Source organism: Oncorhynchus mykiss, chromosome 19 (assembly GCF_013265735.2).
Source record: "Oncorhynchus mykiss isolate Arlee chromosome 19, USDA_OmykA_1.1, whole genome shotgun sequence".
Classification (NCBI taxonomy): Eukaryota; Metazoa; Chordata; class Actinopteri; order Salmoniformes; family Salmonidae; genus Oncorhynchus; species Oncorhynchus mykiss.
In genome coordinates this window covers 5,122,139-5,138,748 of record NC_048583.1, presented here as the reverse complement: position 1 = coordinate 5,138,748, position 16,610 = coordinate 5,122,139, and the positions used below count along the sequence as shown (strand labels likewise).

The 16,610-nt window shown below is 39.8% G+C and overlaps 1 protein-coding gene across 1 annotated transcript; it reads left to right on the top strand.

Annotated features, from left to right (window-relative positions):
- The first annotated feature begins 6,516 nt into the window (after positions 1 to 6,516).
- Positions 6,517 to 8,713, top strand: cdn2b (Cyclin-dependent kinase 4 inhibitor B). Its single transcript, NM_001246323.1, is given in 2 exon segments — positions 6,517 to 6,900; positions 8,094 to 8,713. Coding segments are annotated over 2 exon segments (381 nt in total). The 5' UTR covers positions 6,517 to 6,771; the 3' UTR covers positions 8,346 to 8,713.
- The last annotated feature ends 7,897 nt before the right edge of the window (positions 8,714 to 16,610 follow it).

Sequence of the window (16,610 nt, the reverse complement as noted above, 5' to 3'; positions counted from 1 at the left end):
TCATTATAAATAAACATTTCTTCTTAACTGACTTGCCAGGTAAAATAAAGTTTAAATTAAAAAAATGTCAAAATGAAAAAAAGGTCTCAAAACATATTACCATGACAAACATTTTTGCCCAAGTGTGTGTGTCGTTCATTAAAGATATGGGCCTCGGATGTATGTCCCTTTGTGTTTGACATTCAGTGCATAGAGTAGGACAACAAAGATATCTGGAATGGCCATAGAGTGAATGTATGATGATGCGTCAACATAGTCAGGGTCAATGCAAGGTTAGAGAGATTAATTCCATTCTGGAACAGAACTTATTCTCTGTGTGTCTCACCTCAGACTGACCCATAGTATGTATGCATCATGCACATCATCGCACGCACATACGCACACACACACGCATGCACGCACGCACACACACACACACACACACACACAAACAAACACACACACAAACAAACACACACACACACACACACACACACACAAACACACGCACAAACACACACACACACAAACACACAAAACAAACAAATTATTTGGAGTGGTATAACTGAATTTCCATTGATCCAAAATAGTAACAGTAATCCAAAATATTTGAACAGTAATCCAAAGCACCAGACTTTTCTAAACATAGAGAACTTTGAGAAGGGGGCTGGAAGCAAACCGGTAAAATATACACACAAAAAAAATGTCTATCGGTTTACTTGTTTATTAGCCAGGAAGTTAGGATTGAGGAATGTTTGTGTGAGCAGAGCTTCTTCCCGTTAACGCTGCTAAAACAGGAGTTTACGTCAGTGATGACTATTCCTAGATGGAAGGGAAGTAGGCTCCTGTTGTCTGTTAGTAGACTTTAACATCTTGCTCTATTATGGGATTTCTGTATATTTTTACCTTCTGTGATCCAGCCGATGATGCCTCACTTTTGGTCTTTTTCCAACACACTGGCTGTCTCCTGGTCCTATTTTAGGGTTCATTGCCAAGGTCAAGTTTCTCACTCTGTGAACAAGACAGACAAAGCATTCACTGATCTACATAGACCGCTTCCTCTGAGAAAACTTGGTGTCTAACATAATTACTCTATCCTGACGTTGTATACAGGTTTTTTTTAAAACATTTTTTTATAAAGACGCAGGTCTCTGAGTTTGGATACTATACTGGCTGCTTCCCCTGACTTGGTTTCGATATGACAGCTGCACACTTAAAAAATCTACAACGCTACCATTAACAATAGTCTAGTCAGCAGAACAGGCCTCTGGGCCAGTGATACAGTACAGTCAGTGACTCACAGTAGAGTTTACCCACAAACACTGTTCAGCATTGTCTTCAACCCAGAAGAAGGCCCTGCGTTGCTCAAAACGTTGGTTATGAGGTTTACCCATTAAATGGTTGGAAACATATATAGTGTCTTTCTTTCTATACAACATCATCCTCAAACAACATTTGAACAGGTCTCTCTAGCGAAACCTGTTTTGTATCTCAACGAAACAAAACAATACATTGTCTTTGATACCTCCTTCAATGGAAACATACCTACTGTACTGACATTGTATTCAAGAAGCATTTCATGCATGTCTGCTGTAACTTTCTTCCTGTGGAAACTAACCCACTGAACAGACTTACAGCGTTCCAAAGCCAACATGGCCGACACTTTATCACCCAGAAACTGGAATTTGAATGCTTATGTCGTGTCAGAGACCGTCCCTGTGTGTCTGACCCAAGTCATGGTGTGTGTTTTCTCCTTTGATATAATCTGTTCTAACTATAGATAGCAGAGGAGGGTGTGTCTGTGTACTGTAGTACACAAAGTCTGCTCAGGACACATGACTCAGTCAAACCCTATCTGGCAGAAGTAAATTACACACAGCTGGGAGAGACGTTGAAGTGCTGAAGAGAGCAACCATGAAGCACACAGGTAAACCCTATACTGGAAGTTGCACACAAGAGCTAAGAACATGATTATGAATAAACTCGCAAAACTGAAAATGCATTTCAAACCAGATTTGTTTGTGTTAGGCTTGAAATGTATTGAATTACATTGTAACACAATATTAACACAATGAATGCATTTTCACACCTAGGTGAGGACAAGGGAGTCCTTAGGATTAGGGGTGGCAGGTAGCCTAGCAGTTAAGAGCATTGAGCCAGTAACCAAAACGTCAATGGTTCGAATCCCCGAGCTGACTAGGTAAAAAAAGATATATATATGCTGATGTGCCCTTGAGCAAGGCACAAGTGTAAAAGGATTAGTCTGTGGATGACTCCTATCATTCAGGGTAGGCTATAAGCTCAAGGGACAGTATGAGAAATGAAAACAATGTGAAAGTAGAACTAGGGCACAGTGGCTCCCTCTCATCGGAGCATAGTGAAATACCACATGTTGGCACGGTTAATACGCCAGAAACAAGAGGTTATTAATATCATCAGTGTGTCTCGTCAGGGTGAGTGGGAGAGTTGGCTGGCTCATACTGTCTCTGTCTGCCTGTAGAAGCATGGGATCCCACAGGGTGGAGGCAAAGCCAAGCATATGCAGTCAGACAAGCATCTCTGACAACACTTCTATTCAACTGAAACAACAACGCACATACTGCACACTCTTACGTGTTTGTTATAGAATATGTTGTGATCAATTCAAACTGAAACCCCCCCGGGAAACAGAAACTATACCTATTACTGAAACTGACAACTGAAATCAACTACTAATCACTTTGTAGCGGTATTTATCAGAGAGGGGTAGAGAAAGATTTTGTTCGGGCGCCAGGCAGGTATTAACCATGCCGAAAGGAAAAGAGTAGAATAGAGAGAGTACCACTACCAGACCCACACACATCAGCAGAAGAGACTGCCTAGAGTGTAGCCTGTTTACCAGATAGTGGAGAGAAGAGAAAATACACACCATATAAAACCCACATCACAGCACAGGGGTAACCCCAACAAGAATACCTCATACAATAATAATAATACTAGATTTTGCCACAACTTTTCCTGTACACATTTTCAGAATTCATAAAGATAAATTATTCAACATTTAAGGCTCTCGAATGCTCAAGATTATTTTGAAGTGGTAAAGGATGGAAGTGCTGGCAGGGTGTGAAACAGTCAATAGAAAGGGGCTTTCAAGAAAACAGCCCAGACAAGGTGACATCATTCATCTGGAATCAGAATGGAGGTATTCCCCTTCTTGGCTTGTCTGGGAAGTGTTGGATCATTGGGCAGTAGGCAGCACTAAGATGTTAGGGGAATGTTAGGGAATATTCAGCATAGTCGTGGTTTAAATAGAGTTCAGGACATTGGATTTGCAGGAGGAGGGTTCACATTTTTGACATGTTTTCATTCATTGCTAAGGCCACCGTGCAAAGTCCAAATATTCCTATTCAGGAGGAAGACCAAGACAACCTAGTTATCACTTTAAAAGCAGTTTCTCTTCAACGATTACAGAGGCTTCTATCTAAAGTCCTCCTGTCTAAGCAAATGTGTTCATTTTAGCACTGAGCAGGAGATTTTTCTAACCATGGAGTTCAAAGCCCTCTGATGTCATCATCCTGCATCCAAGCCCCATAGAGAAAAACCGCCGAGTCAGTCAGAGCACTTTGATGAGGGGCTGGGCCTGTTATTAAAACTGATCTTCAATGTTTAACTGTCTTCAAAGCACATTCCTGACTATGTAAAAAAATGTCTGTTGTGTACCCTGCTGTAGTTTGGATGTTTAGAGTACACGAATGGGCTTGACCTATACACTTTATTAGGCCTTATTGTACGGAGGAGTCCTTTTTTAACTCGCGCGCGGCATCAATAGTGAAGGGGGACTTCCAAACCAACTCACCTCCGCCCACGCCAAACCTCAATCACGACAGGCCACGAACCCTCAGACTATTAACACAATGGCATTCCACACAGAACACATAATGTACATTTACCCAGACAGACCTGACAACAAGGCAGGGAGCGCCTTGACACACGCTTACTCTTCATTCATCATCATCCTCAGTTAAAATAATCTCGCTACCATAGAATCTTCTCAAGATCGAGAGATTCCACTTTGGCCTTAGACGAATAAGAACAAACATTTTCCCTTTTGCTTTTGATTAGCTGCATATGGATTTTATTTATTTAGTGAATGCAAATTCCCTAAGTCAAGTCCTTCAAATTGCTTCCGGTCCTTCTGGAGAATGTGGAATCACACACACTAACAGCCAAAACTTTGTTTTTGCTCTTGCTGCTTCTATATGAATATAGCATATACAGTAGCATATACAGTAGCATATACAGTAGCATATACAGTGCCTTCAGAAAGTATTCACACTCTTTGACTTTTTACACATTTTGTTGTGTTACAAAGTGGGATTCAAATGGATTGATTAAATTGTCATTTTTTTGTCAACAATCTACACAAAATACTCTGTAATGTCAAAGTGGAAGAAAAATGTGAACATATAAAGAAAATATGAAAATATATCTTGATCCGATAATTATTCAACCCACGTTAGAATTACCTTTGGCAGCGATTACAGCTGTGAGTCCTTCTGGGTAAGTCTCTAAGACCTTTCCACACCTGGATTGTGCAACATTTGCCCATTATTCTTTAAAAAATTCTTCAAGCTCTGTCAAATTGATTGTTGATCATTGCTAGACAACCATTTTCAGGTCTTGCCATAGATTTTCAAGCACATTTTATTCAAAACTGCAAGTTGGCCACTCAGGAACATTCACCGTCTTATTGGTAAGCAACTCCAGTGTAGATTTTGCAATTTTGCCTGTGCATTGCTATATTCCATTTATTTTTTATTCTGAAAAACTCCCCAGTACTTAATGATTGCAAGCCTACCCATAACATGATGCAGCCACCACTATGCTTTAAAATATGGAGAGTGGTACTCAGTAATGTGTTGTATTGGATCCCAAACATAACATTTTGTATTCAGGACAAAAAGTGATTGTTTTGCAGTATTACTTCAGTGCCTTGATGCAAACAGAACGCAAGTTTTATAATATTTTGTTCCTGTACAGGCTTCCTTCTTCTTCTCTAGTGTTGTAGAGTAACTACAATGTTGTTGATACATCCTCACTTTTCTCCTATCACAGCCATTCAACTCTGTAACTTTTTAAAGTCACCATTGGCCTCATGGTGAAATCCCTGATTGGTTTCCTTCCTCACCAGTTAGTAAAGGACACCTGTATATTTATAGTGATTCAGTGCATTGATACAACCATCCAAAGTGTAATTAATAACTTCACCATGCTTAAAATTATATTCAATGTCTGCTTTTTTTTTACCCAACTACCAATAGCTTGCCCCTTGGAAAACCTCCCTGGTCTTTGTGGTAGAATCTGTGTTTGAAATTCACTGCTCGACTGAGGGACCTTACAGATAATTTTATGTGTGGGGTACAGAGATGAGGTAGTCATTCAGAAATCATGTTAAACACTATATTGCACACAGACTGAGTCCTAACCCTAACTTATTATGTGACTTGTTAAGCACATTTTTACTCCTGACCTTATTTAGTTTTGCCGTAACAAAGCGGTTGAATACTTATTGACTCAAGACATTTCAACTTTTAATTTTTAATTTATTAGCAACATTTTCGAAAAACATAATTCCACGTTGACATTATGGGGTATTATGTGTAGGCCAGTTACAAAAATTATCTCTGTAAACACAACAAAATGTGGGAAAAGTCAAGTGTTGTGAATACTTTCTGAAGGCACTGCAAGACCTTTGAAAGTCCAGGACCTCCACATCCTGCTTCTTCACCTGGCTTATGGTCTGAGACCACCCACCCGGGCAGCTGATGAAACGGAGGAGTATTTCTGTATAATTACGCCCTTTTGTGGGGAAAACTCATTTTGATTGGCTGGGCCTTGCTCCTCAGTGGGTGGGCCTATGCCTTCCAAAGCCCACCCATGGCTGCACCCTGCCCATTCGTGAAATTCATAGATTAGGGCCTAATTTATTTATTTCAATTGACTGATTTCCTTTGAAATAGTTGCATGTTGCTTTTATATTTTCGTTCAGTATATAACGTGCACAATTGCTTTAGCCTACATTATTGAATACATCAATAGGTGCATAGCAAACAGACATGTTCCTCAATAGTATTGACATTGAGGTTATAGGTCTACATTCAGAAAACAGCTGAGTTCTATGGTGATTGCCACCTGCTGTGTCATAACGCGGGTGTAACCAGCATTCTGTACTATCGGAGCGTGTAGTGAGGCACGCGTTGCAATAATATCTGCCAGAGACGGTGATACATTGTAGCAGTAGATTGCAGCGCATACAATTATTTTATAACAACAAATGTGGCGACATTGTAGCAGCATAGGTTTCATATTGATATCCAACACCTTGGTTATAGACGATTTTGACGAAGCATTTGTCCCACTGTTTTTCCACTGTAAACTCTACAGTCAACAAACTCGCTCTCTTCCTGGTACTGTGTTCTTTAGAGCTCAAAAAGAGCATGCGCGACTGGTTAGATCTGCTGCAGAATGACGTCAGCAATTCAAAACACAGGCAAGTCCAGACACACTACCGTCTGATCGGTCATACGATGTACGCTTTAATTTATTCTAGCCAACTGACCGAGGATCTTTCTATCACGTTACATGCGAATGAAGCCTGAAAGAGGAAACGTCAACGACTGTTTAGGCTTTTTTTCGAATGAATATAATTTTGCGCGAGATGTCCGGATATTAACATTGTGAAGCTACCTGTCAAAGGAATCTGTGAAGTGCTGGACTGTTATTGACACGAGCCGAGCGGTGTTATCTCTGCTCATGACGATGCCTCTCGAGGATGATCTAGCCTCAGCAGCCGCGACTGGCAACACCAATCGTGTTAAAATTCTATTACAAAGTGGAGTGGACGTCAACGGTGTAAACTGCTTTGGACGGACACCTCTGCAGGTAAGTGTCTCGCGCTACGCTCTAGTCGTCGTGCCTATTGGTTAAGATCGTGTCGTGATTATTGTAAAAGAGAGTAAATATTCAACGGTGTCATCAATATTTTAACGTTGCAGAGACTGCCCATGCCGCTTTGTTTTAAAAAAATCGACTGTTTTAGGTTGAAAACATAAACTGCCTTAACAAATTACTAGAATAGCATGTCATACTGTGAAATTATTTGCATGGGAGCTATATTACCTTTGTTATATATTCTATATATTTTAATGTGCTTTATTTGCGTCATAGTTTATAGTCTTTTGCGCCTCAGAAACCGAGTGATGGGAATGGTGTGCAATTGCCCGTGGTTTCTATAGGCCTGCCATTCACTTTTATAAAGTCCAAATTGTTACTTCTATTGTTGGAAATATTTCCATGAGTTTGTCTTTCAAATAAACATAGAAATAATTCGATATTATACTCTATCAAAATGGTCCATGGCATTACCATTGTAAGCTATATCGGGGCAATGGAGGATGCATGCAGGTCACCACACCCAACCTTACAAACTCAAAATTGCTCTCCCAAAAATGGCCAAAGTTATCCATATAACATGATATATCTTATTTTAAATTATTAATATGTTCAGATTTAATGACTTACTCTAAAAATACAAAACAATGTCCTCGGGCTGCTATCAAAATGCCAATGCTGACTCTTCCTATCTATATTTGGCCTTAACTTTGATAGCCCTACATTTTTAATGCTTTTTAGGTTTGCTACAATACGAAAGGTGTGGCTGCAATTAAAATAAGTAAAATTGAAATCATAAGAAATTGTAGGCCGACTTATACCCTTTAACAATGTTATAGCATCAGTTGGGCCTAACTGCTTTTTTTGTCATTTATATCCATTATTATATTGTTATTAAATTGTTATTATTTTGTTATTATATTGTTATTAAATTGTTAAGTGAATAACAGCACCGACATTGTTGGATCATTAAAACACTTTAAACAATCTGAAACGAAAAGCATGCGCTTTTATGGTCTGATAGAACTATAGGCATAATGTATTATTTAGTGTTATTCAAATGCCCCTCTAAATAACGTATTACACACCATGGCAACATTATTTTCCTCGCAAATATTGGCATATTTATGAAATATTCTAGCAGAAGATCTGTAAGTAAAATCAACTTGATTTGTATTTCCTAGGTGATGATGATGGGCAGTTCACCAGTGGCGCAGTTGTTACTAATGCAAGGAGCGGATCCTAATATCGCAGACCGACACACTGGGACAACGCCGTTACACGATGCCGCCAGGATGGGCTTTTTGGACACGGTAGAGATCCTTGTCCAATTCCTCGCCGATCCGAACAGCCGGGACAATCGGAACTGCCGGCCAATCGATTTGGCAATAGAAAGTGGACATAGTAATGTCGTTGCGTTTCTGAAGGCTTTGTGAAATCAAAGATGCGTTGTATTTATTTGTGTGACGATTTTATTGTATAGAATACGGATGTATATTCTAGACCCATTCATTTCTTAAATAGTTTTTTTCTCGATAAAAAAAATGTTTTATTTATGCCTCTCGAAGAGTATTGCACTTATGCACTTAATCAACGGTTTGTTAATTAGGCTTAAGATTTATAAGTACATGTAACATTTGTTTTTAGTGTTAAGTTGTCATTTTTTTGTTTGTTATTTTAAATCATGTAATAATCACAGATAGACTGCTTTGGCGTTGCTATAGGAAAATATATACTCTACAATATTGATAAGGTGAGGAATTTACTTTACCAAAAATAAAAGCACACTGGTATTGATACCTTCAGTACACCCGTTTGAACTTTTGATTGGATAAATAATTGTTTTTATCAAATTGCATTAGGCCTATATGATGAGTTTGTATCTTATTTTAGAATTTAACTCTTCTAAAATAACGAATTATTAGAAACCCAAAAGTAAAAATGTGGGGTATGGATTTGTGTATTTTGATAATAATCCATAATCGTTTATATTAAGACAAGTGTTATTGGACATTTGGAAATGGGTCTGGACTTCCTGTAGATAAAGCTGATGATGTTTGGATTTGGAATAATTCCGAGAACATTGTTTCATGCCAAACCTAAATTTGGTCACTTCGATTCTGAATTATTTAAGTAGACATACCTACTTAAATATGTATTAATTTAGGCTATAATTAACTATTTATTGAGCTCAATTTGAAATCCATAAGTTTCGCTACAATGCATCGACATTGAACGAAATGTTTAACTTTTCATCAAAAGGAAATTATCTAAATAATGGAAGGATCTAGACCACAATGAATTAGCGTGTCCATTCGTGAGATAAGGTGTGTCCCTTCAGCTCGATAACCAACTATTTACTTGTTATTTGTACAACTTAAACCTTTTATTTAGGCCTAATATAATGGGAACATTCTTGTTCTGTTTAAACGAATGTTTGGATAGGCTGCGATAACTATTGTGTTTATTTAACATAGATTACACCCCTCAAACTCAACTCTGGACCTCGAAGCCAATTCCACTAAGTTTTTTCGTTGTTCCCCTCTAATCAGGGACTGATTTAGACCTGGGTCACAAGGTGGGTTCAATTTAAAATCAGGTAGAACAGAAAAGCTACAGGCTCCGGTCCTCGTAGGGTAAGAGTTGAATACCCCTGGCCCTACACAATAGCCCAGTTATTTCAAATTCAATATCATTAAAGGTATTTATATTTCACTGTGAAATAAACACTCACGAGACTGTGTGTAACTTACTGTACAAGAGTAGATGGCAAAGTGGGCGTCGCCTGAAAATTCTAATAGTACATTGTACTAATAATGCAAGAATTTGGTTAATGGGCCTAATATGCCTACTTTTTGCTTGAATATAATTTATTTATCGTTCCGCCATGTTGCTACATTTTATTTGAAAGGTCAATTTAAAACTAGACCATTGTAAAATCAAAAGAAAGCGCTCTCTTTTGGGGTCAAAACACACTTGCTTTGTGTATGAGAGAAGCATAACCAAAGCATTGGATGTCGACGTATGACGCCCCGTGCAATTTCTCTTATCATTTCGCACCAGGCCAGCGGGAAGCCACAAATAACTTTGGGACACTGGTACAAAATGTTGCATGCACGATCAACAAGGCAGGAATGAATGCTTAGAGCCCCGCCATTCGTGCTCAGTCTGACTGAAATCATGTTATTAGCCTATTAGACTATTTTAGCTCTTCTTGAAGTTTGTCATTTAAAAGTATTTATTTGCGTGCGTTAAGCTGCATCATGTTCACTACCTCTAGTCAGTCTACTTCCTGATCTTCATCTTTATCCGAGTCAAAAGTATTTGAATGGTGACAACTTGTCACTAAAGGTACAGTACCAAGATGAGATAAAGGGAGAATCTTATAAGCATCTGGCATTTTGCAAAAGTACCTATCATTTCACTTGTAACAGAAGAGTGACATTATGCAAACATAATGACAGGAAGTCCAATGTTGAGCCATATGCGTCGCTTCAAACAAGTGTTAAGTTAAGGTTCTAGCTAACTTCCTGATTAAAAAAAATGAAAGCACATTTCCAATCTACATAACTTTATTGATTTTGTCACACTTGCAAACACATTTGACCTGTACATGCAGTCTAACACAATCATAACTGAATATCCACCATCATGTTGACTGTTAAGCCTACTTCCTGAAGTGAACCCTATTAGCACGTTATAATACTGCAGCTGTGAATCCATGTAAAAATAAATGCTAGGTTAACATGAAGTGTTTTGAAGATAGTTTTAGATGATCCCGTCACATGATATGAGACAGATCGATAATGCCCTCAGTGGAAGTCTTAATGAAACAAGGCCTTTTATTTTATGGAAAGTATATGAGCCATGAATCCACTATTCCCTCACCTAATAATTAGGAGTAAAGAGCCACGAATCTATCAACAATGTGGTTTGACCTTGTTTCAGGGCAACAAAGTGGAAAAACAGTATGGTGAAGTTGGTCCTAGTCACTGGTCTTCAGCCAGTTTAGCATTTCCCCCACTAAATGGTTAGGATTGGGGAAGCTGATCCTAGATATGTACCTAAACTAAACTTCACCCCAGAGCCGGATAAACAGGCTTGAGGCTTTATCAACGGAAGTGGCAGTTGCTTTTGATTGAATGTCCTGTTCCAATTATACTCGGTGCAAAAGTCTTGTTGGTCATAGACATGTACAGACCATAGCGGTTACAAACAATCCATGAAAACAACCAACTAAGTCCTTTAACCTTTCTTTCAGAAGACATACTTTAATGCGTAGTTACATTCTAAAATGTATCTACAGTATGAAAACATGGCTGAACAGTATACAAACAGTGACTCATATATATATATAGAGAGATAGAGATAGAGAGAGAGAGAGAGAGAGAGAGAGAGAGAGAGAGAGAGAGAGAGAGAGAGAGAAATGTTTACCCTTATTTTAGCAGGGATCTTTTAGGTGACCACAGAGTCAGGACACCTATCTTAAAGACGGCACCCTACACAGGGAAATTTCCCCAATCACTGCCCTGAGGCATTGGGACCTTTTTTTTTGGACCAGAAGAAAGAATGCCTCCTATTCACCCTCCAACACCACTTCCAGCAGCATCTGGTCTCACATCCATGAACATCCAGGAAAAACCCTGCTTAGCTTCAGAGGCAAGCCAGCAGTGGGATGCAGAATGGTATGCTTCTGGCAAACGATGTAATGTTACTCAAATGTGTTGTGAAATCCTGGCAAATGTACAGTAATGAAAACATGCATATCAGGCACTTTCTTGTGATTCACTGATGAGGAATCGAGAGAGAGAGAGATGAATCCATTGTTGGTATTGGTGGCTGGTGTGTTGCAAGTCATTCTCTGATATACAGGGGTGGCGAGAGGCTTTTCGGTGGTTCTCAATGTTGTTTTGGTAGCATTATTGAGGATTGGGCTGTTGTCTGAAAGAAACCAAACACACACTAAATAGTAGCAGAGGTACTAACAAAAACAGTTTAGAAAATATACATATCGCAATCTGTTAGTAAAACAAACTAATACGTTTGTTTTGAGTGGTTGCGTCACGAAGCATGCCATACTGGAATTTCTGTTTAGCACGTCAAATTACAGTCACCATCTCACTGACTGAAGTGTCAGTAACGAAGCGAGGGTAAGCCTAAGGGCCTTTACATTATGGCTCATTGGGTTCAGAGACAGGTGTCCTGAGGGAAATCACCTTGAACACCAGACCTGGGTTCACATAGCATTTATTTCTTATCACTTTTGGGACTATTCCATTAGTTCTATAAGCAGGATTCAGTAGGTTCAGAGCTAGACGTCCTAAAATACATCCCCTTTAAATACAGACCAGAAGCCTAACATGGAGGCATCAAGACAGGTCATCATATTATCATTATGCATCCAATGTGGATGCAGGCCGACTCAGCAGTGAGTAACTGTGAATAAGCAGTGAGTAACTCAGTGAGAATGTGCTTACTGAGCATTTGACCTAGTAGAAAGACATTGAACAGCACCAGCTCTCCTACATACCCATATGGTTGTACGTTGCCGTGTTGACTTGGTATGATGGGAAAAAAATAAAGCACTTAATTGCCTGAGGATAAATAATGTTTAATTATACTTATTTCTATTCAAACCCCCCTGTAGAGATGAACCTGGGTACATTACAATGGTAAATCTTACCTTCAGAGCCTTTATGGTGTGGGTCCAGTCCTCCTGGGTGCAGATCAAGGGGATAGCAGTGAGCAGGATACTGCTGGCCTTGTTGGCATTCTCCTTCATAGTCTTCAGGACGTTGTCGACGCAGACCTTGGACAACCAAGAAATACATTTAATGAATATGTTTTATTGTGGGATTGAGGTGCTGATCTCTGTAAAGTCTAGTCACCTTCTGAATATGGAGAATGATGGCGACTGACAGCCTTAAACACCTGCAAGACCAAAGGAGGTGCCTCACAATGTGAGACATTGTCAAAACGTGTTTTTAATACATGAGTACATTTCTTCTTGTCAATATCCTGGCTGCTACACCATTTCTCTCTTTCATTTTAAGAAGAGTAATAGTAGTTCCCGAGTGGCGCAGTGGTCTTAGACACTGCATCTCAGTGCAAGAGGCTTCACTGCAGTACCTGGTTCGAATCGAAGCTGCATTACATCCAGCCTTGATTGGGAGTCCCATAGGGCAGAGCACAATTGGCCCAGTGTTGTCTCGGTTTGGCCGTCCTTACTGTAATGCAGCTTCTATTCGAACCAGGTACTGCAGTGAAGCATCTTGCACTGAGATGCAGTGTCTAAGACCACTGCGACACTCGGGAGCTACTATACCCGGACGACACTGGGCCAATATATATAAAGTTTGTTTTTACAGTATAACCAAGGCTGTTGGAAGCAGGCGTTCATAAAAATAAAAAAAATCTGTGGAAACTGACAACAAAAACGCCCACCTGAACACACAAATACCTTGCTTAATTACATGCGTGTAAGGGTTTGGAGAGGTATAGATATAGTACTATAGATATAGTAGCTCCCGAGTGGCGCAGTGGTCTTAGACACTGCATCTCACTGCAGTACCTGGTTCGAATAGAAGCTGCATTACAGTAAGTAATATCCATGATATTATCGTCCATTACTATCGCTGATGAAAATTCACACCTCAGTAATCTGACAAGAGTCATCGTGAAAGATCGTAGTGCCACGCCTGGACAGTCACAGAGCCGGTCGAACACGTTAAGACCTGGAGCTACTGTCAACATTACTTTCACTTTCCTTTCTTACCCGTCTCGTGATTGTCTCCAGGCAACCGCATTCGAACGTCAACTTCATTTTGAACTTGGGCGCAACATTTTTTAATTCTTTCAACCCAAGCCTCAATTGAAATATTGTGAGGTACAAAATAAACACATCTGTGAATTAAAGCTCTTTGCCCAGTTCACAGACATCCTACACTGTACTGTAGCCTACAGGTTCAGTTTGAGTGCGCAATGAGCATGGTTCAATACCAGGCATTTATTTCATACTACGTTTTCCATGTGTTTTGAGCCTTCATGCGTTTTAGGATTTACACCTTGCAGGGTGTAATACGGGGTGCTCTGAAAGCTAGGCCCGTCCTCTTTAAACATTGGCAGCTAGCCCGTGGAGTGATTTCTACAGGACAGTTTGCTTAGATAAGACTATAAAATAAGACCGGTATGAAACACCTGTACTCCTTAAAGCATGGTATAGCTAACAGCTAAAGTAAAAGGGAGTATGAAAATCACTAAAGATATGCGAATGGTCTGTTAAACCCTTGCCTGTTGTGTAATTACCTACCTCTGTCCTTCACTCCATCATCAGTAGTAATGACAACACATGACAATAACTGAAACACAGAGAGTGGTATCAATCTCTGTCAGACAGAGAGTGATGTGTCCATGGAGACTTTGGACACAGCAGCTCCAATGACATCAAGATTATATCCCAAATAGCACCTGGTCACCTATTTAGTGCACTACTTTTGACCAAGCAAGGGCTGCATCAAGATGTGATACATATAGCTACTTACAGTGCATTAAATAATGATACAACCCCATTATAATACATACAAAGCCATGACTCCACAGGATAAGATCAACATGGTTGAGGCAATGCAGGATATAAGGCAATCCTTTTCACTATTAACATTTAGATTGGAGCAAAACATGTAAACAATTTAATCTAATCATACATGTATTATTGGCTACATTGAGATAACTACTATAATGAATTCAGAGAAATTGTTCCTACACTGTCGACTAGGCTAAATGCCATGTAGCTCCAGACAGCATGCCGTTTATAACAAGACGATACAGTTGGGGTGTGCCACCCAAGATAGTACGTTACCATGGAACTCCTCAAGGGACATTCACTTATACAACCTTTTAATGATTGATGCACTACAACATAAGACCAAGTTACTTTGTGAAATGTAGCACAGTGACCACAACATATGACCAGCAAAAAACATTTGTTGTTGTTGTGTGCCCTAATGAACACACCCCTGAACTGAGGGTCTGTTTTGTTGTGATCTCTCAGGCCCTGTGGACAACTGTATACCGGTGACTCAACCTCAGCTGGCAGGACTCACACCGGAGGCTGGCAGGCTCACAGCGAGGGAAGGCGTAGATAGGGCGGAAGGATGTGGCGAGAGGGTGTGCAACAGGAGGGGGAAGGAGGGGGAGGGGTGGCCAGAAGGTCAGCTGCAGGAACTAGGAAGGGGAAGCCGAGCCTCCCCCAGACATAATTTATCAACTGGATAGTGGGTGACAGTCACTCACTCGGAAGCTGTTGTGTGTGTGTGCGCATGCATGTGGTACTTCAGAGTGATATAATAATCAGGCGGAAGAATTAGAAACGTAAACAGTTGCTTGTAAAATGCTGACGAGGAGGAAATTTATACCAGACAAAATGTCATTGTGCAATTTCAAATCCCGAAAAATACTATTTGCATTAGTTTTTCTACAGCTTTGTGACAAAGGCATGTGACTATTTAGTTATTAACTTGAGACATTTTGAATTCCTGCTTTGTTTATGTACAAATATAAATGCATTTAAATCAGATTGAGTCGACCTCTAGGTCAGTGTGACAGCTGGAGTACACGTAGAGAGCCGTAAAACAGAATGGTCACTTCAGCCCTCATGTCGTGGACGTTTTAGACACACTACCAAACAATGGCTCTTACTGATGGAGAAGTGACTAACTACACACAGGATATTAAGGAAAAAAGGCTAGTTCTCAAAATTCAGGGAGAAATCGTTCTATGAAGAATGTTCATGGAATTCACTGACGGTGACCTCTAACCTACATTTGATTTGACTCTAAATACCACGTGAGTGAAAATGTCATGTCACCTTGTCAAGAATGTGATGGAAAAGACCGGAGCCCTGAGAAATTGAAACAATGAAAGCAGTAAGTGTTTTACTGTGGTAAAAATAAAAAGCTCTGACGCATTTCAGTTCTTAGTCACTCATTTTTTGCCTAATATTGCAGTTGGAAATGTCCAGCTGCTGTGAAAGCGGATGTAAGACATATTACCAAGTAACAAGACAATTGACCACATGCAGTACATGAATGCGTCATCTTAGTGAAACGGGTGCATTTGCATAACAATTTTCCAGATAACCTGTGTTGTGGTGCAACTGAAAATTGAGGACATTCCAAAACATCTCTCCTCGAAACAGTTACAGAACCTCACACACACACACTTGGGTAAACGCTTCTTCCCTGCGGCCTGGGTAGCTGACTAGCGGCTGCAAGCCACTGTCGGCGTTGGGTGTCGATGCATATCCATCCCACTGCGTGTTTGACACTCTCTTCCTGTCTTCCCTGTCCTCTCATACTAACTTTCCTATCAATAAAATATGTAATGGAATAAAATCTCCACACACTTAGGATCAATGCACACATTTCATTGCATTTTGCACACACTGTATATAGACTTAATTTTTTTCTACTGTGTCATTGCATTGTTTGTGTTATTGGCTTGTTTATTGTTTATTCCATGTGTAACTCTGTTGTTGTCTGTGTCACACTGCTTTGCTTTATCTTGGCCAGGTCGCAGTTGTAAATTATAACTTGTTCTCAACTGGCCTACCTGGTTAAATAAAGGTGAAAAAAATAAAAATAAGGCTAAGCTTTCGGTTGCAAGACCTTCATCAGAGCATACAATCAATTTAAAAAAATACG